Source organism: Mobula birostris, chromosome 6, assembly GCF_030028105.1.
Source record: "Mobula birostris isolate sMobBir1 chromosome 6, sMobBir1.hap1, whole genome shotgun sequence".
NCBI classification, from domain to species: domain Eukaryota; kingdom Metazoa; phylum Chordata; class Chondrichthyes; order Myliobatiformes; family Myliobatidae; genus Mobula; species Mobula birostris.
The window spans coordinates 12,613,899-12,639,163 of record NC_092375.1 but is presented as its reverse complement, the minus strand read 5'-3'; the positions used below and the strand labels follow the sequence as shown (position 1 = coordinate 12,639,163).

Here is a 25,265-nt window from a genome sequence, read left to right as displayed (position 1 = left end):
AGCCACACGTGAAGGCCAGGAGCTGGACTTGGTTGTCAGAGGCTGTTTAAGCCTCACGCCATTGGGAGCATTTTATAGGTAGTGGGATTTTATCTGCACTAATCCCCTCCCCTGGCTATAACAAGCTTAAAGAAACTACATCACGCTACAGCAGATGGAGCAGGAAACCCCACCAGGGAGAAGCAGTTCTCACCTGTACAGCTTTACCAGTTTCCTGGGGTGGCGGGAAGCCCGCTCCTCAATCACCGCCAGTTTGTGTCTGTGAAGAGAAGTACAGAAGCGAAGGTTATTAAGATTAGTTTTATTTGTCCTGTGAACTTTTTTTTTTGTATCAACAATCAACACAGTCTGAGGATATGCTGGGGGGGGAGCCAGCAAATATCGCCATGCTTCCAGCACCAACATAGAATACCCACAACTTAATAAGCTACAAACACTACAGCTTTCAAATGTGGGTGGAAACCGGAGCACCCAGAGGGACCCACACGGTCAGGCGGAGAACGTACAACCCCCTTACAGAGGCAGGAAATGAATCACAATCTTAAAGCTACGGTTGTAAAGCATAATGCTAACCTCTGCTACCATGTCACCCCCACACTGCCTGTCGGTGCATGTGGCACGATTGCCTATAATCACAATCGTGCACTGACAAATTACACTACATCACACCCATACCCACATCTTCCAGCGCACATCCCCAGTCAGGTGCTTCATGGGGACGATCATTGTCCTTACCAGAGGTGGACACACACACCAGTGCATTCCACACACCATCCTCAATAGTAACAATCTCATAAGAATCATCAGGTTCTTGAACCAACCTGCACAACCCTCCTACCTTGGCAATGGAACACAATAGACCACCTCTTGCACAACCTGTTCTCTGACAGTGTCCTTTTATTTGTACTGTTGTCTCATTTTTCCACAGTATTTTTGTTTCCCTCTCTCTTCGTTGACTTGTATAATTTGTATTTGGTGTACCGTCTAAACCCACATACCTGTGATGCTGCTACAAGGAAGTTTTTCACTGTACCTCACTGTAATTGTATACATAACAATAAACTTAAACTGATGCAAAAGCCATTAAAGACATTTCATTAACGAGTTCACCTTCCTGATCAGTGGTCAACTTACTCCCTCGTGACAGCACCTTAAGGCTGGAAAGTGCTGCCGTCAGGAAGGAGGTACAGGAGCCTTAGGATCCACACCACCAGGTTCAGGAATAGTTATTACCCCTTAACCATCAGGCTGTTGAACCAGTGTGGATAATTTCACTCAACTTCACTTGCACCATCACTGAAATGTTCCCACAATCTATGGACTTGCCTTCAAGGACTATTCACCTCATGTCCTCAATATTTGTTACTTATTTATTATTATTATTTCTTTCTTTTTGTATCTGTATAGTTTGTTGTCATTTGCACACCAGGTGAACACCCAAGTTAATGCAGTCTTTCATGGGTTCTAGAAACACAGAAAACCTACAGCACAATACAGGCCCTTCAGCCCACAATGCTGTGCTGAACACGTACTTACTTTAGAAATTACCTAGGGTTACCCACAGCCCTCTATTTTTCTAAGCTCCATGTACCTCTCCAAGAGTCTCTTAAAAGACCCCATCGTATTCGCCTCCATCACCATCGCCGGCAGCCCATTCCACGCACTCACCACTCTCTGCATAAAAAAACTTACCCCTGACATCCCCTCTGTACCTACTTCCAAGCAGCTTAAAACTGTGCCCTCTCATGATAGCCATTTCAGCCCTGGGAAAAAGCCTCTGACTATCCACACGATCCATGCCTCTCATCATCTTATACACCTCTATCAGGTCACCTTCCATCCTCCGGCGCTCGAAGGAGAAAAGGCCGAGTTCACTCAACCTATTCTCATAAGGCATGCTCCCCAACCCAGGCAACATTCTTGTAAATCTCCTCTGCACCCTTTCTATAGTTTTCAGATCCTTCCTCTAGTGAGGTGCCTAGAACTGAGCACAGTACTCCAAGTGAGGTCTGGCCAGGGTCCTATATAGCTGCAACATTACCTCTAGGCTCTTAAACTCAATCCCACAGTTGATGAAGTCCAATACGCCATATGCCTTCTTAACCACAGAGTCAACCCGTGCAACAGCTTTAAGTGTCCTAGGGACTCGGACCCCAAGATCCCTCTGACCTCCACACTGCCAAGAGTCTCACCATTAATACTATATTCTGCCACCATATTTGACCTACCAAAATGAACCACTTCACTTATCTGGGTTGAACTCCATCTGCCACTTCTCAGCCCAGTTTTGCATCCTATAATGTCCCGCTGTAACCTCTGACAGCCCTCCACACTATCCACAACACCACCCATCTTGGTGCCATCAGCAAATTTACCAACCCATCCTTCCACTTCCTCATCCAGGTTAATTATAAAAATCACGAAGAGAAAGGGTCCCAGAATAGATCCTTGAGGCACATCACTGGTGACCGACCTCCATGCAGAATATGACCGGTCTACAACTACTCTTTGCCTTCTGTGGGCAAGCCAGTTCTGGATCCACAAAGCAATGTCCCCTTGGATCCCATGCCTCCTTACTTTCTCAATAAGCTTTGCATGGGGTACCCGTCAAATGCCTTGCTGAAATCTATATACACTGCATCTACTGCTCTACCTTCAATGTGTTTAGTCACATCCTCAAAAAATTCAATCAGACTCGTAAGGCACGACCTGCCTTTGACAAAGCCATGCTGACTTTTCCTAATCATATTATGCCTCTCCAGATGTTCATAAAACCTGCCTCCCAGGATCTTCTCCATCAACTTACCAACCACTGAAGAAAGATTCACGGGTCTATAATTTCCTGGGCTATCTCTACTCCCTTTCTTGAATAAGGGAACAATATCTGCAACCCTCCAATCCTCTGGAACCTCTCCCATGCCCACTGATGATACAAAGATCATTGCCAGAGGCTCAGCAATCTCCTCCCTCACCTCCCACAGGAGCATGGGGTACATCTCGTCTGGTCCCAGTGACTCATCCAACTTGATGCTTTCCAAAAGCTCCAGCACATCCTCTTTCTTAATGTCTATATGCTCAAGCTTTTCAGTCAACTGTAAGTCATCCCTACAATCGCCAAGGTACTTTTCCATAGTGAATACTGAAGCAAAGTATTCATTAAGGACCTCTGCTATTTCCTCCGATTCCATACACACTTTTCCACTGTCACACATGATTGGTCCTATTCTCTCACGTCTTATCCTCTTGCTCTTCACACTTGTAGAATGGCTTGGGGTTTTCCCTTAATCCTGCCCGCCAAGGCCTTCTCATGGCCCCTTCTGGCTCTCCTAATTTCATTCTTCAGCTTCTTCCTGCCAGCCTTGTAATTTTCTAGATCTCTATCATTGTCTAGTTTTTTGAACCTGATCCTGAGGTGCATATGAAAAAGTGCACGAAGAAGGCACATCAGCGGTTCTACTTCGTTAGGAGTTTGAGGAGATCTGGGATGTCAGCAAAGACATCCTAAATCTTCGACAGTAGAGAAGGTCACTGCCTGATGAGAAGCTCCAATGCACGGGTTAGGAAAACGGTGCAAAATGGTGTAAACTCAGCCTGCTCCATCACAGACACAACCTTCCCCATCAACAAGCACATCTTCAAAAGTAAATGCCTCCAGAAGACAGCATCCTTCACTAAGGACCCTCACCATCCTTTCTCATTACTACCATCAGAGGTGAGGTACAAAAGGCTAAAGATCCACACCCACCTTCAGCTCCTCCACCATCAGATTTCTGAAAGGACCATGAATACTACCTCACTATTCCTCTTTTGTGCTAGATATTTGTTTATTTATTCTTCATTTTATTTCTTTTTATTAATTTTTTTCCTTTTTTTTTGGTAACTTACAGTAATTACTTTCTGTATTGCACTGTACTGCTGCTACAAAACAATAGAGTTCACAATGTTCGTCAGTCGTGGTAAACCAGACTCTGATTCCTCTCACTTACTTGTTGTCCTCGAAGATCTCCCGGGCCACCTTGGGTGGTACCTCCAGCAACTCAAAGGGCAGGTTTTTGTGGATAAGTCTGTGAGCCTCTTGAGTCAGGGACTGTAGGTTCTCCTGCAACACACAGACAGAAACACAGGCACTGAGAATGTTGTCTATGTGCTAACGTAAATCCACCCCCACTTCCGATCCACCTGTCCTCGGACAGGTGGGCAGTGAGCTACCTCCAAAAAAAAACATGCCCGAGGGTAATTCCTGGGGACCACAGCACTGCTTCACAGACATTACCCAAACTACTCTCTGATCTCTAATCCCTCCATGGGAACCATTTCTCCCTGAAAAATAGGAATACCTCTGTCGATCAGAGCAGTAAGTAGCCTCCATAAACCCAGAGATGCTGGAAATCCAGAGTAACACACACACACACACACACACGCACAAAATACTGGAGAAACTCAGCAGGTCAGGCAGCATCTCTGGAGAGGAATAAACAGGCAACATTTTGCGTCAAGACCCCTCATCTTTAACAGACAGACTTACAATGTCCCCACTGGACTGACAGGTACTGACGGACCTGGGTGACTCGAGGGGATTACTGTATTGGCACTGGGGCTAAGCGTTGCCAGTAGGGTTAAAGTATTTGAACTGCAGCTATAGCATTGGTGTTATGGTCCTGACATTGGATTTATTGTGCTATAGAACACGGAACAGCACAGTACTGGCCCTTCGGCCCACAATGTTGTGCCGACCTTGTAATCTACCCTAAGATCTATCTGACCCTTCCCACTCACTTTTCTATCATTCATGTGCCTATCTAAAAGTCTCTTAAATGCTCCGAATGTATCTGTCTCTCCCAACAACCCGGTAGTGAATTCTACATTCTGTTTTCCTTTGTACAACCTCAATGAACTGAAGTGGTGAGATGATCTGTGTGGAATGCAGACCAAACTAAGTTTTTCCACTGTACCTTGGTCCACGTGGCAATAATAAACAAATTAACCACTGAAAAAAAGACTGGTGTGCAAGATTACCCCACTAAACCCTCACGCGTGCAATGCAAGAGGCAGAGCCTGATGGGTGGTTTCAAAACTATACGTCCACTATTTGAGACAAAACTTTTTATTTATTGATTGATTGAGAGATGCAGCACAGAACAGTCCCTGCCCAGAGGACCGTACCGCCCAGCAACGCACCTATTTGACCCTAGCCTAATCACAGGACAATTTACAACGACCAGTTAAGCTACTAACCCGTATGTCTTTGGACTGTGAGAGGAAACCAGAGCACACAGAGGAAATCTATGCTGTCGCAGGGAGAATGTACAAACTCCCTAAAGACAGTGCCCGGATTGAACTCCGTACTTCGACACCCCGAGGTACGATAGCATCGCGCTAACCACAATGCTACCATGGACAGTAAATATGCCTGCCTTTGTACTAGTCATGACTTTTTAGTTTTTACCTGTGGAAATACTTTCAACGAAAGATTTCTTTCCTACACCAAATAATTTTACTCTAGATCAAATTCAGATTTATTACATGTACATCGAAACACAAAGTGAAACGCATTGTTTGCTTTAGCAACCAACGCACCCAAGGATGCAGTCCGCAAGTGTCACCACACATTCTGGCACCAAGAGATCCCGGATACCCCAGAGGTCCACTCCCAGGATATAGCCAAGATTTTCACTTGATACAAATCGTGTTAACAATAAGGAGGTGTGGTGCAAGCCAAATCTCCACCCTCTCCTGCTACTGTTGTTCAGGTGACAAGGCTTCCCCATTCAATATTCACCTGTGTACGCCAGGAATGACAGCACCTCAAGCCAGACAAGGGTGACACCATGTGGTAAAAACTATGAACTGCGTCTGGGATAATTCCACCTTTATAACAACTTCAACACAAGAGATTCTGCAGATACTGGAAATCTTGAGCAACACAGACAAAACTCTGGAGGAACTTAGCAAGTCAGGCAGCATCTGTGAAGGGGAATAAACAGACTTTGGGCTAAAACCCTTCATCAGGACTGGAAAGGAAAGGGACCCAAGGTAGAATAATGTGATGGGGTGAAGGGGAGGAGAACAAGGGGGCAGATGATAGATGATATCAGGTGAGGGGTAATGTTTACGGATAGTCCTTTGTCCTCTCCAACTAGATTCCTTCTTCTCCAGTACTTACATCTTCCAGCTATCCCTTCCCAGCTTCTTACTTCATCCCCCTCTTCCGCCTTTATTCACAAGAGGTTTCAGTGACCTCAAGTTGGTGGTGCAGCCCGCATAAGTTGTGGATAGAGTGCGCCACCTTACTAACAACACACTCACCAATCCCACCACATCTGCTGATTCAGCGTTAACCTCAGAACCCAGAAAACCAGAGTGGAAACAAGTCACCCTTGATCCAGAAGGACTGCCCAAGATGATGATACAGGAATGATTGCTCATATCAGCAGCCAGTTAACTCCGTCATAGAGAACTACAGCACAGAGACAGGCTCTTCAGCCCATCTACTCAATGCCCAACTGTTATTCTGCCTAGTCCCATTGACTGGCATCTATACCACAGCCCTCCCCTTCGTGTATTCACCCAAGCTTCCCTTGTATGTTGCAAATGAACCTGCATTCACCACTTCCAATGGCACAGTGATTAGCTCAATCGCTTTACAGTGCTAACAATGACTGATCAAGTTGTGATTCCCGCTGCTGTCTATAAGGAGTTGTACAATCTCCCTGTGACCATGTGAGCCTCCTCCCAGGTTCCAGAGGTGTACAATTAGGGCCAGTGAGTTGTGGGCATGCTATGCTGGTGTCAGAATCGTGGCAACACTTGCGGGCTGTTCCCAGCACATCACACAAAAAAAACAATGATGCAAACGATTCATGTCACTGTATGTTTTGATGTACGTGGCAAATAAAACTAATCTCCTCCTTCTGAGTGAAGAAGTTCCTCCTCCAGTTCCCCTTAAATATTTCACCTTTCACCCTTAACTCAGGACATCAGGTTCCAGTCTCACCCAGCTTCAGTGGAAAAAGCCTGCTTGCATTTACCCTATCTAAACCCCTCAGATTTATACACTCGGATCAAAGTATCCAATCAGCTCCAAAAAGGCCTAATGCTTCAGTGTCTCCTTTGTAAATATTTCCTAATTCTGTTTCTATAAGCAGGCATTTCGCAACTAGGGACTACATTATCCAGAAATACGCACAACCTGAGGAATCTGTAAACGTCCCTCGCCGATGACAATTTATTTCTAACCGAACATATCTGCAACGTACTGCCAGAAGGGAGAGTGGAACCAGACACAGTCTGTCCTTGCAAGGCATTTAGACAGACACTTAAATAAGGGGACAACTCACTGAGGGTTAGTGAGTTCTTCCAGCAGTGCATACAGTATTTACACTTATGCTCATTTAGGGTGGTGAGTTGGATATAGCGAAGGAGGTGTAACGTGTTCCTTGTCTCCGCTAGCCTGCATGTGTAGCATCTGCTCAGCCCCTCAATCAGGGCCATGTGAAACCATGAGAGCAGGTGGGGGACGGTCGTATCAGCAGCTGGTGTACATCACAACTCCCGGTTATGTGACCATTGACACCAGATAGACAATCTCTGATATTGATAATGGCTGGGGTCACCCATCTTGTAAACACGCTGCCCCAGAAGGCGGCAATGGCAAATGCCTTCTGTAGAAAAATTTGCCAAGAACAATCATGGTCATGGGACCATGATCACCCATGTTAAACAACACAGCACATAATGATGATGATGATGATGAAGACACATTCTAAAGATGCACTGGTTGGTTAATTGGTCATTGTAAATTGTCCTGTGAATAGGCTAAAATTAAATAGGTGGCATGGCAGATTGTGCCAGAAGGGCCTGTTCCATGTGTTCTCTCTAATAAAATAAAATTTTGAGTCTTTAAAACGGAGGGACCACTCTGACACAGTTCTATCTTTTAGTAGAACAGTGTACACTAAATGAGATAATGTCCTGTTGATTTACAACAGCCCAGCTCCTCATCATGAGCAACATCATGGCATGTCAGCTGCAGTCTAAACCTACAGTATAAACTATGGTGTGGCTTTGAACATTTATCATGGGGGTGAGGAGAGCAAAAGGAATGGGGTGAGATCAGCAAGGAATGCTTGGGACGTCCAAGCGAGAGAGTTTAACAGAAAGTAGTACACTCACCTGTGAGGGTGTCCAATCATCCAACCGGCTGTCCAGTATCACATCGTAACAGAAAGCTCCAGCGATCACTGCAGGAGGAGAGCAGTACAGCACAGAATCAGCCTCGACAGCTCACCGACTCCTGCCACCCTTTTTACCCGTCTACGCTAATTCCGGGTGCCCATACAAGTACCTTTTCCTTCTAACCTACAGCAGAAGATACAGTAAATAGAATAGTATAGCCTAGGTATTGTGTGACTCTTTAAGCTACTCCGAGATCAATCTAACCCCGCTGTTGCACATAGCCCTCCATTTTCGTCCATCCATCCATGTGCCTAAGAGTCTGTTAAGCATCTGTCTCTGCCACCACGTCCCACTCTACGTAAAAAACCTACCTTTTTACCTTGTCTATTTAAGTATCTGTCTAACTGTCTCTTAAGCATAGTGGTTGTACCCAATTCCACAAACCCCAGGTAGCAACCAGTCTCTGGGTACCAGTTTCCCAAGGTTTTAAAAACATCCCTAGGGTGAGGACACATAGACCATTCTTGAATAGTCCCCTTGGACAATAAAATCAGTTCTTGATCTTCCTTATCAACCTCACAAAGGCAACGTCAGCATTAAGGACCCCTGCTGTACCACGGTAACATAGCAGTTAGCGAGGCGCTACTACAGGTTGGGGCATCAGAGCTCGGAATTCAATTCTAGTGGCATCTGTAAGGAGTCTGTACGTTCTCCACGTGGAATGCATGGGTTGTTCCTGGGTGCTCCGGTTTCGCCTCACAGTACAATGACATACCGGGGTAGGTTAGCTGGTCTTATAAATTGCCCTGTGAATAGGCTAGGGTTGGTGGGTAGCATAGCTCCAACGGATTATCATGCACTGTATCTCTAAATAAACAAACAAAACAAACCTGGATTGTTCTCGCTGGAGCACTACAAGCTGAGATAGAAGTATGAAAGGTAGAGATATGGTAGACAGAGTTCTCTTCCAAGGTGGAAATGTCAAATATTAGAGAACACTGATTCAAGGTGAGAGGGGGAGTGGTTAAAGGAGATTTACTTGGCAAGTTTTTATTTTACACAGAGTATTAGGTACCTGGAGCCAGACGAAGTGTTGGAAACAGATACAATAGAAGCATTTAAGGTGCATCTGGAAAGACAAATCAATATACAGGGAATGGAGGGATATGGATCATGTTGAAAAGATCTGGTGACATATGAACAGACAGACAAAGAGTTACACACCCCTTGCAGGCAGGTGGGATAAGTTACATTGCTATAATGGTCAGCACAGACACGACCGACTGAAGAGACTGAGATCACTTGTTTCATATGGCCACTAGCTGTATCTGCCAGACTGCAACCAGTGGTCATGTAGAACATAGTTCCCATAGCTGACTTCCCTCCGCAGGGACCCAAGGACTTTGAGACTCAGTGTAGTCCTCTCACAACCATCTCAGCTCAAAACAAACACCTCACAAACAGACAAGGTATCAGAACAGATCTCTGTAGGAGAATGAGGGGAGATTTGATAGAGAGATACAAAATTATGAGGGTGTAGATAAGGTAAATGCAAGCAGGTTTTTATCACTGAGGTTAGCAGAGGCTAGAACAAGAGGTCATAAATTAAGGGTGAAAGGTGAAAGATTTAACGAGAAAATAAGGGGGAACCTCTTCACTCAGAGGGTGCTGAGAGTGTGGAATGAGCTGCCAGCAGTGGTGGGGAATGCGGGTTCAGTTGCAACATTTTTTTTTGTAATTTATTTTTTACTGAAGTTCATCATCAAACAAACATTTCCATAAGATGGATTTCAGATATTGCATGAGGGAGGAGAAGATGGCGGCACGACGCAGCGCGCGCGACCTCTCCAGTGATGAATATTTGTTATCTGTCAAGTAGGAGGCCGTGCACAATTCTGATTTGATGGAGACGGACGTGAGAGCACGGAGGAACATCTGGTGAAACTTCTGAAATGCCTGTTTCGCTGCCACTGTTACTGTGTGATCCGAAATCTCCGGAGGGGAAGGCCCCGAGTCCTCGGCTTTGCCTGCTGCTTGGCAGCCGGGGCCGGGGTCGAAGCGCTCGACAGAGATGGTGCTCGGTGTCGGAGGGCTGGTCGGAGGCTCAAAGTTTTCGGATGGATTCAGAGTCCGCTACGGTCGGGTGCTTCCAGGATGCTGCATACGGCGCTGGAAGCATGGCAGGGAGAGTTTTCTTCCTTCTACCGTCTACGTGAGATTTTGGGGCTATCGGGACTTTGAGATTTTTTTTTTACCGTGCCCATGGTCTGCTCCTATCAAATTATGGTATTGCTTTGCACTGTTGTAACTATATGTTATAATTATGTGTTTTTTGTCAGTTTTAGTCTTGGTCTGTCTTGTGTTTCTGTGATATCATACCGGAGGAACATTGTATCATTTTTTAATGCATGCATTTCTAAATGACAACAAACAAGGACCGAGTGTCCTCATAATCTAATCTAAATATATATCATATAGTATGGAGGGCTATGGTCCAGGTGTGGGTGGGTGGGACTAGGCAGAATAACAGTTTGCCATGGACTAGATGGTCCGAAGGACCTGTTTCTGCACTGTAGTGCTTTTAGGTTCTATAAGGGATCTTCCAACTCTAGACTGTGAAGTGTCCTGTTGCTGAGCTGCTATTCAATCCAAGGGACTTCTGCTTCCTCACCAGCTACCCTCGACCTCGATTATTTCATCCTATCAGCACTTCTGTCCCTTTCCCTCTTCCCATGGACACATTTCACCTCAACAAATCCCCTCCCACCACTCCACAGAAACTGGGCCAGGGTCCACTTCCTTCAACTGACAAGAGAAGAAAGTGAAAGAGTTAAGTAAGGCAGCATGGTAGTGTAGCGATTAGCAACCCAGGTTCAATTCTGGCTCTGCAAGGAGCTTATAACCTCCAAGTGCTCTGGTTTCCTCCCACATTCCAAAGACATACGGGTTAGTAGGTTGACTGGTCACGAGTGTATTTGGTGGCAGGGTGGAGATATGTCTCTACCAAAGGAGGTGTCAGGCGCTCCTTCCCTCCACTAGCTTGCAGGTGGCCAATGGGCAATGTGCAGTATCTGCTTAACCCCCAGTCAGGATCACGTGAAGCCCTGGGAGGAGGTGGTGGATGGCCATATGAGCGTCTGGTACATATCTCAAGTCCTGGTTATGCGACCACTGATGCCAGGCAGACAATCTCTAAAGAGTGTTGATAATGGCTGGGGTCACCAGACTTAGAAACGTAGAAACCCTACAGCACAATACAGGCCCTTCGGCTCACAAAGCTGTGCCGAACATGTACCTACTTTACAAATTACCTCGGGTTACCCATAGACACTTCCCAGAAGGCTATGGCAAGCCATTTATGGAAAGACCATGATCACCTACGACACGTGCCTCAGCACATAATGAACAATCAAACACACGTAACTGGGCTGTGTGGGCTCATTGGGCTGGAAGGGGCTGTTACTCTGAATAAATACCCAAATAAAATAAAACAGACCTGGTATTTCCGGCGCTCGGATCAGTTCAACAGCGTATTCATCTTTAAAAGCCATTTCAAGGACGTAACCCATCATCATGGCACACGACCGCCAATAAGCCTGTTATATAAAAACACAGTGTACAATGAGTGAAAGATTAACCCTTCCCAATTCAGGGCCGAGGGAGTGGGGCAAGAATTCTTTTCAAACCATTCACTTTCCCCCTGCAAGAAAGTGAAAGAATAGGTTCTTGTAAAGATGGGCTGGAGAATAAGAGGACAAGGGGTGACTTTATTGAGGTTTATAAAATTATGAGGCACATAGATAAGGTGAATGATCACTCTAATGAAAAGTTTTCTGTTGAGAGGGGAAGAAGTTTAAAGGGGTTCCATGGAGCAAGTTTTCCACAATGTTTGTTATGTGCTGAGATAATGTGCCGAGTATCATGTGGGAGATCATGGTCTTTCCTTGATCATGGCTGTTCTTGAGGAATTTTTCTACAGAAGTGGCTTACCATTGCCTTCTTCTGGGTAGCATCTTTGCAAGACTGATAACTCCAGCCATTAATCAATACTCTTCAGAGATTGTCTGCCTGGCATCAGTGGTCGCATAACTAGGACTTGTGATATGCACCAGCTGCTCATGTGACCATCCACCACCTGCACCCATGGCTTCATGTGACACTGATCAGGGGGATAAGCAGGTGTACACCATGGCCAAGGGTGACCTGCAGGCTAGTGGCAGGAAAGAGCGCCTTACACCTTCTTTGGTAGGGACGTATCTCCACCCTGCCACCAATTTTCCACAATGAGGGTGGAGGTACATTCACTGAACTGCCAGAGAAAGTGATACAAGCAGGTATATTGGTTGATAGGGGAACTACTAGAGTTTACAAGAATGAAGGGGGATCTCATTGGAATCTATCGAATATTGAAAGGCCTGGATAAAGAGCACAAGGACAGGATGTTTCCAATAGTTGGGGAGTCTAGAGCCAGAGGGCACAGCCTCAGAATATGAGGAAGTCCCTTTAGAATTGAGATGAAGAGACAGCAGTGAATCTGTGGCATTCAATACCAAAGCTGGCTGTGAAGACCAAACCACTGGGTTGAGGTCAATGGATTCTTGATTAGTAAGGGAAAAGGCAGGAGAATGGATTGACAGTAATAATAGATCAGCCATGATTGAAAGGTGGGACAGATTTGATGGGCCAAATGGCCTAATTCTGCTCCTATGTCTCATGGTACAATTAGTGTTTAAATAGCATTTGTAGTGGTATATGGCTAGGAACGGTCTGAAGGCACATGGGACTGAGACAGCATGGACAAGTTGGGCTGAAGGGCCTGGTTCTGTGCTCCACGACTATACGATTCTCTCCAATCTGTAGCTTGTCAGGTCCAGATCATAATCACTTTGAAATTGTGGCTCTACAAGGGGCAGTCAAAACTGCCCAATGCATCGTCAGCTCCGGCCTACCTGCCCAAGGACATGTACTGTATAGAGAAAGGTGCCAGAAGAAGGCCTGCAGTATCATGAAGGATACCATTCACCCTGCTCATGTACTATTTGTCCCACTCCCATCAGGGAGGAGGCTACAGGACCACCAGACAGAAAACGTTACTTTCCCCAAGCAGTAAGGCTGTTCAAACACCTCCATCCATTAACCGGTCCCTCCACACTACACTGCCCCCCAACCTCCATGACTTTATCATTTCCTGTCAGTCATCTTATGTACAGACACTCCTGCGCCTAGTGTTACCTCATGTACGTACAATCTATGTATATGAGCTATCTTATATATTTATACATGTCATTTTTTATTATTGTGTTCATCATCTTATTGTGGTTGGGTTTATCTGTGCTGCATCGGATCCAAATTAACAACTATTTCATTCTCTTTTACACTTGTGTATTTAAACAATCTTGAACCTTGGTAATCAGTCATAATAGTGGCGTGGGCTTTAACAGAAAAAGCAGCTCTACATTGGTTCTGGAAGCTACCAAGAGACCTGTTTCCCCTCTTCATATGCAGGCCTCCTGAGCTAACAATGGATGTGCCTGGTGTGTAGGGAGTGCAGCAAAGCTTCACCGAACCGATTCCTGGTTCGGCAGCTATGTCAAGCCCAGAGAGAACAAATAGGCTGGACCTATATCCTCCAGAGTTTAGAAGAATGAGAGGCGACGGCATGAAAAAAAACACAAAATTCTCACAGAGTACAACAGGGGAAAATACAGAGAGGACGTTTCCCCCAGCAGCAGTACTGTAGTAACATCGTGGTTAGCTTTACATAGTAACATGGGACTTTACAGCACCAGGTGTAAGAGCATCATTACTCAGAATCATAGTCATGCAGCACGGAAAGCAGCGTAGTAGCTAGCGTGATGCTTTACAGCGCCAGCTGTAAGATCAGGGTTCAATTCTCACTGCTGCCTGTAATGAATTTGTATTTTTTTTCCCCCATGACCACTTGGGTTCCTCTGGTGCTCCAGTTTCCACCCACAGTCCAAAAAAAAAGATACGGGTTAGGGTTAGTACATTATGGGCATGCTTTGGCACTGTGACCTTGCAGGCTGCCCCCAGCACATGCTCAGTCTCTGTTGGTCACTGACACAAAACAAAGCATTTCATGTGATAAATAAACCCGATCAATCAATCAGCATTGATCAGGGGGGGTGCGGGAAATCAAAGATTCAAGAGGTGGGCTGAACTTGGAATAAATGTCTTTTCACAGAAGGCGGTGAATCTAGTTGGCTGCAAGGATTCAAATCATGGATTACCTTCAAAAGAGGTCAATAAATTTCCAGATATTAGAGGAATCATTTAATAGTGCTTAGGTGCCATGATCTTATGGAAGGCGGCATCCATCACCCCACATCACCCAGGACATGCCCTCTTCTCATTGCTACAATCAAGGAGGTACAGGAGCTTGAAGACACACGCTCAACATTTTAGGAACAGCTTTCCCCCCTCTGTTATCAGATTTCTAAATGGTCCATGAACACTACCTCACTAGTCCTCTTGCGCACTATTTTTTATTGTAACTTGGTGATTTTTACATCTTGCACTATATTACTGCCACAAAGCAACACATTTCACAAATAATGTCAGTGACAATACACCTGATTCTGAATGGCAGTGTAGGTTCAAGGAACTGAATGTTCTTTTCCTGTTCCTATTTCTTAGGCTCCTAGTTCAATCCCTAACCCCTTCACCCAAAGTCCCACAGAACTTACACACAAATGCCTATGGAACTCAAACATGTCATTTAGCATCTATGGAGGGAAGTGGACAGTCAGTATTTTGTGTCTTCTATACTGGACAAGCTGAAGGGTCTCAACTTGAAACCTTGACCGCCTGACCTGCTGTGTGTGTTGTCCCAGTGTAACTGTCTTGGGTTCCCACACTGAGGAGAGAAGTTGCCACCCCATCATTCTGTACATCTCTCGCCCTCAGCTCTCAGCAAGCCGTCCTTTACCTGGTTAACAGCTTCAGGGTTCTCATCAGTAAAAGTGAGGAACTGGATGTCACAGGATTTTTCCAGGGGTCTGTACATGTCCCAGACCTCTCCGTCAACAAGTGCAAGTATAGACCTCTTGACACACCAGTTGCTGATGTCTGTGGACAGGGTAAAAAAAAACATATGATGCAATTAGATCAAGATGAGGCATTTTCAGAAAACCGTCAAGGAGTTAAAGTCGGACACATAGTCCTGAGAAGCTTCTCTAGAGAGTCATCAGATAAAATACTGAGCCACATGTCAGCTAAGCTGCTTATAACTAAACCAGGGGTTCCCAATATTTGTTATGCCATGGACCTCTACCATTAACCAAGGGATCTGTAGACCCCAGGCTGAGAACCCCTGAACTAAACAAAGACAATACAGTGTACCCCCACATCACAGATGAATTGTATTCCTAAAAAAAAAACAACCATATCACAGTTTTCCGTAACATCAACCCTTTCTTTCACCAATGAATTCCATGTTGTAAGTTGAGATAATATACCTACAGGAGGTTTGTCCTTCAACAGTAATGCCCCCACAGGTGTTTAGTCTATAGGCAAAGGAATTTTCACTGTATTGCAGGTAGAAGGGTAAGGGTAGTAATTTTAATTACAGGTTTCCCCCGCCATCCGAAGGTAGAGCGTTCCTATGAAACGGTTCGTAAGCCGGAATGTCGTAAAGTGAAGAAGCAATTACCATTTATTTATATGGGAAAAATGTGAGTGTTCGCAGACCCAAAAAATAACCTACCAAGTCATGCCAAATAACATATAAAACCTAAAATAACAGTAACATATAGTAAAAGCAGGAATAATATAAGTACACAGCCTATATAAAGTAGAAATACTTTTCTACAATCATTGCCGCACTGTTCTCCGTAGCGAAAATCTCACGCAAGCGCTCTCGGCAGAAACACTCTCTTCAGTAACCTTCAAGCTATGAAGCTGCCAAATCATACCAAATAACACATAAAAATACACAGCCGATATAAAGTAGAAATAATGTAATGTAAATGTCTGCCCAGATCAAAGGCGATGCAATCAGCAATTGCCTCTGATCTGGGCCAACAACTACGTGCCGGGTGGCACCTAATTAATTAGCTTGTTTATTTTGGCTTCTTTTCTTTAAGATGTGCTGGGTGTGTCCCGGCTACCGCTGCACTCTCCACAGCAGTGTATCGGTCCACGGCCCAGGGGTTGGGGTGGTGGGACACTGGGGTGTCGTCTTATCGTCATCTGTTTCCATCAGAGCAGGCAGGTCATCTTCTTCTATGTCTGCCTGCCTTGATGTCAAAGGTCGAGGTTCATTGTCTGCTGTGGCTGATGTGGAAGGCTTGCTTGACTGCTTAGCCTCGCACATTTTTCTATCATACAGTTCTTTGTAAGCACTCAAACCATCCTGCAAATATGCCCTAAACCGACGTACCCTTTCAAAATTAAAATCGTACTTTTCTGCAATCATTGCAGCGAAAATCTCACGCAGTTGCTTCACGTTCAGTTCCTGGATGACTTCACTTTTGGTCCGTTCGCTACTGCATTTGGTTTCAATTGTTATCCTTTCCTCTTCCAATTGCATCAGCTCGTCATCTATCAGTTCTTGGTCATGGGATGCCAAAACCTCTTCAACATCATCTTCGTCAACTTCCACAAGCCAAACTCACTTTTTCCTTACTTCGTTCACCACGATCAAAACACTTAATTATGTCTAGTTTTACGCTAAGTGTAACACCCTTACGAGCTCTTTTAGGCCAAGTGGTTAAGGCATTGGACTAGCGACCTGAAGGTCGTGAGTTCGAGCCCCAGCCGAGAGAACGTGTTGTGTCCTTGAGCAAGGCACTTAATCACACATTGCTCTGCGACGACACTGGTGCCAAGCTGTATGGATCCTAATGCCCTTCCCTTGGACAACATTGGTGTCGTGGAGAGGGGAGACTTGCAGCATGGGCAACTGCTGGTCTTCCATACAACCTTGCCCAGGCCTACGCCCTGGAGAGTGAAGACTTTCCAGGCGCAGATCCATGGTCTCGCAAGACTAACGGATGCCTTTTTTTAAGGCTCTTCTGATACCTTAGAACTCATCTTGCCAACGGCTGCTCATAGGCACGTGTTTAAGCATGCAGTTCCGGGTAGGAGCTTGGCTGCTCGGGGCGCGCGCTGCCTTTTTTCCTAACAGTGGAAACACCTTCTGTTAGCAAAAACAGGTAACTAATGTAGGTCTTTCGTAACAGCGAGGTTTCGTAAAGTGAACATTTGAAAAGCAGGGGACACCTGTACCTAGAAATATACCTTGTTTTGGTACAGTATCATTATACAAGAGACTGCCTTGTCCTTTGTCAAAATAAATCCTGTAAGTGGCTTCCCATTGTGAACTTGCAGCTTGTGTTGTACTTAGTAAGATAGTTCAGTTCTCTGTGCATGTTGTGAATTTTCACCACAAATTCATACAAGCAAGTTTTTATTCCATGACTTACCGTTTTTTTGATAGTGAGTTGTGAATTAAAAAAAGACGAATTTCCATTATCTGAACCACTGCAAAGCAGGAGGGAAGAGTTCCTGGACTTCAATCCCTGGACCTAAGTGATTCCATTCAAACCTCCTGGCATACTTACTGTTTACAGACATCTTTAGCTGACCTGACTTCCAGCCAACCTTACAATTCCAATCCTCTCCTCTCCCCAAGCCTACCGAGTAGAAATGTTTTCTCACAGAAGTTGGTGAATCTCTGGAACGCCACACCCAAGAAGGTTACAGGAGCCTCACCATTGGAAGTATGTTAAAAGGAGGTTTTTTTTTTGAAATATCAGAGAATTGAGGGCTATATGGAACTGGCAAATGAGGGCAGAGAGAGAATGTCCAGGATGGGAAAAGATCTTGACCATGCTGGTGGCTTTCACAAGGCAGCAGGAATGGTAGACAGAGACCATGGAGAGGAGGCGAGTTTCCACGATGGACAGAATCTCAGTAATTTATTTTCAAATTCCTTACGCATATACTCATGAGCTACTTACGCATGGCACAGTTGTAGGGGGTTGATAGGCCCTTGTTCATGATGAACACTGCTCCTGGTTCAGGCCTCCCCACGTGTTTAACTTCGATCTTCTCGATCCGCGGTAGCAGAGTTTGCTGCCTGGCCTTCTCCTGATCGAACAGCTTGCTGCGTTTCTGAAGCAGCTCCGCGTTTGACAGGCGGGAGGCTGCAGATGTTGAGAGAAGCCCTGGAAGGAAATGATCCATAATTACTGTTATAGTCACAGAGACATCACACAGAAACAAAACCAAGCCAACACCAAGTTGCCATTTACAATAATCTCACATTATTCTACCTTCATCTCCCTCCAGATTCTACCATTCACCCTAGTAGCAAGATACAGAGAGGCCAATTAAATGAGCAGACTGAGGGGAAAACTCAAAGTCACAGGAAAAACATACAAAGTCTACTGCATTGTCAATCTTGTTGCCGATTGGACTCTGAAAACTCTCACTCGCTCCTCATTCACACTCTATTTACTTGCACAGAAGGAGAATCCACGGGTCCTGTCACCAAACTGTTCTAAAGTTTGAGCAAATAAAATGTCATTTTTATACAGAATTGACTACTGGATACAGAAATTGACCAAATTGGTAACTTTGATTCTGTTAAAATTCTTCACTTGCATTTCAATCACCAATCAAACCAATGGGCTCCAGAATCGCTGCAGCGATGAACTTCGTGGCTGGGCACTCACTTTCTTAAATGCCAGTTCCGAATGTTATTTGCTTTATTTTTATTGTTTGCACAATTTGTTTGTTTTTCTGCGTACTGGGTGTTAAACGGCCTTTTTTCATTCATGGGTTCTTTCGGGTTTCTTTGTTTTGTGGCTGTCCGTAAGGAGACAAATCTCAAAGTTGCATAAAGTATTAAAGTAAACCATAGAAAAACTACAGCACAGAAACACCTTTTGGCCCTTCTTGGCTGTGCCGAATCATTTTCTGCCTAGTCCCACTGACCTGCACACAGACCATATCCCTCCATACACCTCCCATCCATGTATCTGTCCAATTTATTCTCAAATGTTAAAAAAGAACCCACATTTACCACCTCATCTGCCAGCTCATTTCCCCCCTCACCCTTAACCCATGTCCTCTGGTTTTTTTCTCCCCTTGCCTCAGTGGAAAAAGCCTGCTTGCATTCACTCTATCTATACCCATCATAATTTTATATACCTCTATCAAATCTCCCCTCATTCTTCTATGCTCCACGGAATAAAGTCCTAACCTATTCAACCTTTCTCTGTAACTGAGTTTCTCAAGTCCCGGCAACATCCTTGTAAACCTTCTAAGCACTTTTTCAACCTTATTTATATCCTTCCTGTAATTTGGTGACCAAAACTGAACACAATACTCCAGATTCGGCCTCACCAATGCCTTATACAACCTCATCATAACATTCCAGCTCGTATACTCAATACTTTGATTAATAAAGGCCAATGTACCAAAAGTTCTCTTTACGACCCTATCTACCTGTGACGCCACTTTTAGGGAATTTTGCATCTGTATTCCCAGATCCCTCTGTTCTACTACACTCCTCAGTGCCTTACCATTAACCCTGTATGTTCTACGTTGGTTTGTCCTTCCAACATGCAATACCTCACACTTGTCTGTATTAAATTCCATCTGCCATTTTTCCAGCTGGTCCAAGTCCCTCTGCAGGCTCTGAAAACCTTCCTCACTGTCTACTACACCTCCAATCTTTTTATCATCAGCAAACTTGCTGATCCAATTTACCACATTATCATCCAGATCATTGATATAGATGACAAATAACAATGGACCCAGCACTGATCCCTGTGGCACACCACTAGTCACAGGCCTCCACTCAGAGAAGCAATTCTCTACCACCACTCTTTGGCTTCTTCCATTGAGCCAATGTCTGATCCAATTTACCACCTCTCCATGTATACCCAGCGACTGAATTTTCCTAACTAACTTCCCATGCGGAACCTTGTCAAAGGCCTTACTGAAGTCCATGTAGACAATATCCACTGCCTTCCCTTCATCCACTTTCCTGGTAACCTCCTCGAAAAACTCCAATAGATTGGTCAAACATGACCTACCACGCACAAAGCCATGTTGACTCTCACTAATAAGTCCCTGTCTATCCAAATGCTTGTAGATTCTGTCTCTTAGTACTCCCTCCACTAAATTACCTACTACCGACGTTAAACTTACCGGCCTGTAATTTCCTGGATTACTTTTCGATCTTTTTTTAAACAACGGAACAACATGAGCCACTCTCCAATCCTCCGGCACCTCACCCGTAGACAGCGACATTTTAAATATATCTGCCAGGGTCCCTGCAATTTCAACACTAGTCTCCTTCAAGGTCCGAGGGAACACCCTGTCAGGTCCCGGGGATTTATCCACTTTAATTTTCCTCAAGACAGCAAGGACCTCCTCCTTTTCAATCTGTACAGTTTCCATGATCTCACTACTTGTTTCCCTTAATTCCATAGACTTCATGCCAGTTTCCTTAGTAAATACAGACGCAAAAAACCTACTTAAGATCTCCCCCATTTCCTTTGGTTCCGCACATAGCTGACCACTCTGATCTTCAAGAGGACCAATTTTATCCCTTACAATCCTTTTGCTCTTAATATACCTGTAAAAACTCTTTGGATTATCCTTCACTTTGACTGCCAAGGCAACCTCATGTCTTCTTTTAGCCCTCCTGATTTCTTTCTTAAGTATTTTCTTGCACTTCTTATGCTCTCAAGCACCTTATTTACTCCATTTCCTATACATGTCATACAACTCCCTCTTCTTCTTTATCAGAGTTGCAATATCTCTTGAGAACCAAGGTTCCTTATTCCTATTCACTTTGCCTTTAATCCTGACAGGAACATACAAACTCCGCACTCTCAAAATTTCTCCTTTGAAGGCTTCCCACCTACCGATCACATCTTTGAACTTTTTATGAGGTGGCGGCATGTGAATTCTGTAAGAAGTGAATTTCCGTAACTCAAACAGCTGTAAGGTACTAAGGGTCAAGGACAAACTGAGTAAGGGATACAAGAGCAGAAAGAAATTGAGCACCCACTACTGTCAATATGCTACACAGGAAATATTATTTCTATTTTTAGGATAAATCACAGGGTATTCAACACAGAATGAATGATCGTGCCCTGGAGTTTACAGTTTACTGAAAACAGCATCACAGGTAGACAGGGTAGTGGAGATTTTGGACATACTAGCCTTCAGAGGTCAGGACAGTTGCTATTAAAGTTGGGAAATTACATTGTAGTTGTGAGGCTGCACCTGAAGTACCACATTCAGTTTTGGTCACCCTGTTATTAAACTGGAAAGAGTGCAAAGAAGATTTATAAAGATGTTTCCAGGACTCAAGGGTGTGAATAACACGAGATTAGATAGGTTAGGGAGGAGACCTTGTAGAGATGTCGTGAAGAGTACAGATAGGGTTGGAGACAGCAGCCAGAGAACTGGAAATGAATACCAATGAATTGATCCACTTGACCCGAAACAGGAGTGTGTGCACCATGGCAGTCAAAGCTCAAACTGGGCACGGCACCTGATGATAATGATGACAGATAGGGTGAACACACTCATGAACACGAGATTCTGCAAATACTGGAAATCTAGAGTAACACACACAAAATGCTGGAGGAACTCAGATCAAGCCGCATCCATGGAAATGAACAAACAGTCAACGTTTCAGGCCGACACCCTTCATCAGGACTGGAAAGGAAAGGACAGAAGATGCCAGAATAAGGTGGGAACACTAGCTCTTTTTCCCAAGTTGGGATATCACGACTAGAGGACATAGGTTTAAGATGAGAGGAAAAAGACCGATAGGAATTTGAGGGGCGACTTTTTCCACCGGGAGTGTGGTATGTACGTGCAATGAGATGCCAGAGGAAGAGGTTGAGGCAGGTACACCAACAACATATAAAAATTAATTGGGCAGATACGTGTATAGAAAAGGTTAAGGGACAAGAGCCAAACGCAGGCAAGTGGATGCTAGTTTAGATGGACAGCATGGACGATCTGGGCCGAAGGACCTGTTTCCGCGCCGTGACGGAGAGGAAACACCAGGGACCAGGGTGTAGGAATATTTGCCGCCGGAACCGCAAGTCGGATACTCACGACCGCATCGAGCCCAAATCCGCCGAACACCGCGGACTCCCATGGCGATGGCACAAGGTAGAGAGATGCAGAGAATGCAGCGGCGACTCGCGCTCTCCCGTTTCCCGGGGAACCAGTCAGGACCAAATGGAGCCGCTGACCGCGCACGGAAAGTCTACGAAGTCCGCGACCCCCACCGTCACTCCAGTCTCCCCCCTCCGCCTCGCCGCCCAGCTCGCCTGCGTCTGACGTCACGTGGCAGATTGCGCCGTGCGTGCGCGTCAGAGGACGTGCTGCGTAAGGGGTGGGGGAGCGGAGCTGCTCCCTCTGCCGGCTATCCCTGGCACTGTCTCTGCCTGCGGGCAGGGAGGCACAGCAAGATCCCACCAGTCTTCGCCAACTTTCATAATTCCGGAGATGCTGCAATGGCGCCGATCCCCTGCGGCCCCATCAAGAAATAAACTTTATGTTCGAGGTGTATGATTTTTTTTCATGCATCGGAACTGGGATGAGACAGGTTTCAAGATGCAGAAAGGGAGGAGAGATGGGAGAATCAATGTGGTTTATTATCACTGACTTACATATTGGACGTGATCGTTTATATGTTTTGTGGCGGCAGTACAAGGTTGAACAAGTTGGGTCTTTATTCTTTGGAGCATAGAAGGTTGAGAGGGGACTTGATAGAGGTATTTAAAATTATGAGGGGGATAGATAGAGTTGACGTGGATAGGCTTTTTCCATTGAGAGTGGGGGAGATTCAAACAAGAGGACATGAGTTGAGAGTTAAAGGGCAAAAGTTTAGAGGCAACATGAGGGGGAACTTCTCTGAAATGAGCTTCCAGCAGAAGTGGTTGAGGCAGGTTCAATGTTGTCATTTAAAGTTCAATTGGATAGATATATGGACAGGAAAGGAATGGAGGGTTATGGGCTGAGTGCAGGTCGGTGGGACTAGGTGAGAGTAAGAGTTCGACACGGACTAGAAGGGCCGAGATGGCCTGTTTCCGTGCTGTAATTGTTATATGGTTATAGTACAATGTAATATATAAAAGTTGTTATAAATTACAATAATATACAAAAGAAATCTGATGGCAGAGTGGAATAAGCTGTTCCTAAAACATTGAGTATGCGTTCAGCATTCTGTACCTCCTCCTGCATGGTGGTAGTGAGAAGAGACCATGTCCTGGATGGTGGGGGTCCTTAATGATCAATGGCACCTTCCTGATGAACCAACTCTTGAAGATGGCCTCGATACTGGGGAGGCCAGTGCCCATGATGGAATAGGCTGAGTTTACAAGCCTCTGCAGAGTTTTCCAATCCTATGCATTGCTGTCTCCATACCAGATGGAGGTGCAACTGCTCAGAATGCTCTCCATGGTACGCCTGTAGATATTTGCTAGAGTGCTTCGTGACAGACCAGATCTCCTCAAACTCCTCATGAAATATAGCTGCTGACGTGCTTTAGCATTGATATGTTGGGCCCAGGACAGATCTTCAGAGATGTTGACACCCAGGAACTTGAAACTACTCACCCTTTCCATGGCTGACCTTTCCTTGAGAACTGGTGCCTGTTCCATCAATTTTCCCTTCCTAAAGTCTGATTTTAATTGGCCTCAAATTTCCCTGAATTTATAGCAGTCAAAAATCAATCCCATTAATGGTCAGAAGTCTCATATGGTTATCTCACTTCTACTGTCAGTCCTTTTGCTGGGCCCCTCCTTCTCTTTGCCACCTTAGGTGCTGCTTGACGGGCTAAGTTTCTATAGCAATTCATTTTAGTCCCGTATTCCGCAGTCTCCTGTGTTTCTGGCAGGTCATCTTTCCTAAAAGACATCTTTGCGACCATCCGGCCACCACTACTGTGACAGATATTTTTTCCCAATGCATTTAATTAATTGAATTAGTTCTCCAGGTATCAAAGGGAGACCACACCTGGAATGTTGTAGTCTCCTTACCTGCTATCGTTTTACCTTGTATTACATCAATGCATCTTTGTGATGGATTGGTTGGTATGAATGGCATGCAATGTAAATTTTTTTTCAATCTACCTTGGGGCATGTGACAGTAAGAAACCAAAGAAAATCCCAGATCAATCCCCAGACGGACAATGGGTCTCCAAACAACATTTTATTCACAAGGAGAGATTGAGACATTTTGAAAGATGGGAGATTGGGAAGATTTGGAAGGATGGGAAGATTGGGAAAGCTTGAAGGATGGGGAGATTGGGAATGTTCAGAAGGATAGGGAGACAGAGTTTGAGAAGCTTTGGGGAAGTTTGGAAAAATAGGGAGATTGGGAAGGTTTAAAGGATTGGAAGATTGAGAACATTTTGAAAGGTTTTAAAGATGAGAGATTGGGAAGGTTTGGAAGGATGGGGAGATTGGGAAGATCTGAGGGATGAAGAGATTGGAAAAGTTTGGGAGGATTGGGAAGATTTAGAAAGATAGGGAGATTGGGAAGGTCTGAAGCATGCATATTAGGAAGTTTGAATGATTGGGAGATTTGGAACGTTTGGGAATGATTGAGAGATTGGGACATTTTGAATGATGGCTATATTGGGAAGTTTGAGTAACTGGGAAGATTTGGAAGTATGGAGAGATTGGGACAATTTGAAGGATGGCTCAGATCCCTTTTGTTTGCTAAGGAATATCCCTGTTCACATGAGTGTGGCAACCACACATCACAGGATGATCAGAAACTTTCTTCTCATCGTTCATCCCAGGCATTTGACATCTCCACACAGTGAAGATGCAAGAAGGGATGTGGACCATGGGCAGCTTTGACATATTTGCAAATATGAATGTTGGGGAATATTCCTGAGTAACATGACATGTGTTCACAGGAAAGAGATTCTACCCTGTATTCCACTCTTCTGGGCGTTCGAGAGAGCCTGAGCACAAAACAGCCACCCGCCTTCCTCTGTATTTGTTTCACTAATTAAGGAGAATTTCAGATGCATCTGTTTTTTTTTCAAAATAAGTGGCAAGAGCTAATGAAAT

At 44.9% G+C, this 25,265-nt stretch overlaps 1 protein-coding gene across 1 annotated transcript in view; it reads right to left on the bottom strand.

Moving 5' to 3' along the window:
* The window catches only part of mrpl39 (mitochondrial ribosomal protein L39), a 31,663-nt gene extending 9,143 nt beyond the window's left edge, over positions 1–22,520 (bottom strand). Inside the window, exons 1-7 of the mRNA XM_072259882.1 lie at positions 22,291–22,520; positions 18,159–18,365; positions 15,125–15,264; positions 11,672–11,771; positions 8,173–8,240; positions 3,987–4,099; positions 194–259 (exon numbers count right to left, since the gene is read on the bottom strand). Of these exons, the coding sequence (XP_072115983.1) occupies positions 194–259; positions 3,987–4,099; positions 8,173–8,240; positions 11,672–11,771; positions 15,125–15,264; positions 18,159–18,365; positions 22,291–22,333 (737 nt within the window). The 5' untranslated portion in view covers positions 22,334–22,520. The remainder of the gene's footprint in view (positions 1–193; positions 260–3,986; positions 4,100–8,172; positions 8,241–11,671; positions 11,772–15,124; positions 15,265–18,158; positions 18,366–22,290) is intronic.
* Positions 22,521–25,265: the final 2,745 nt, after the last annotated feature.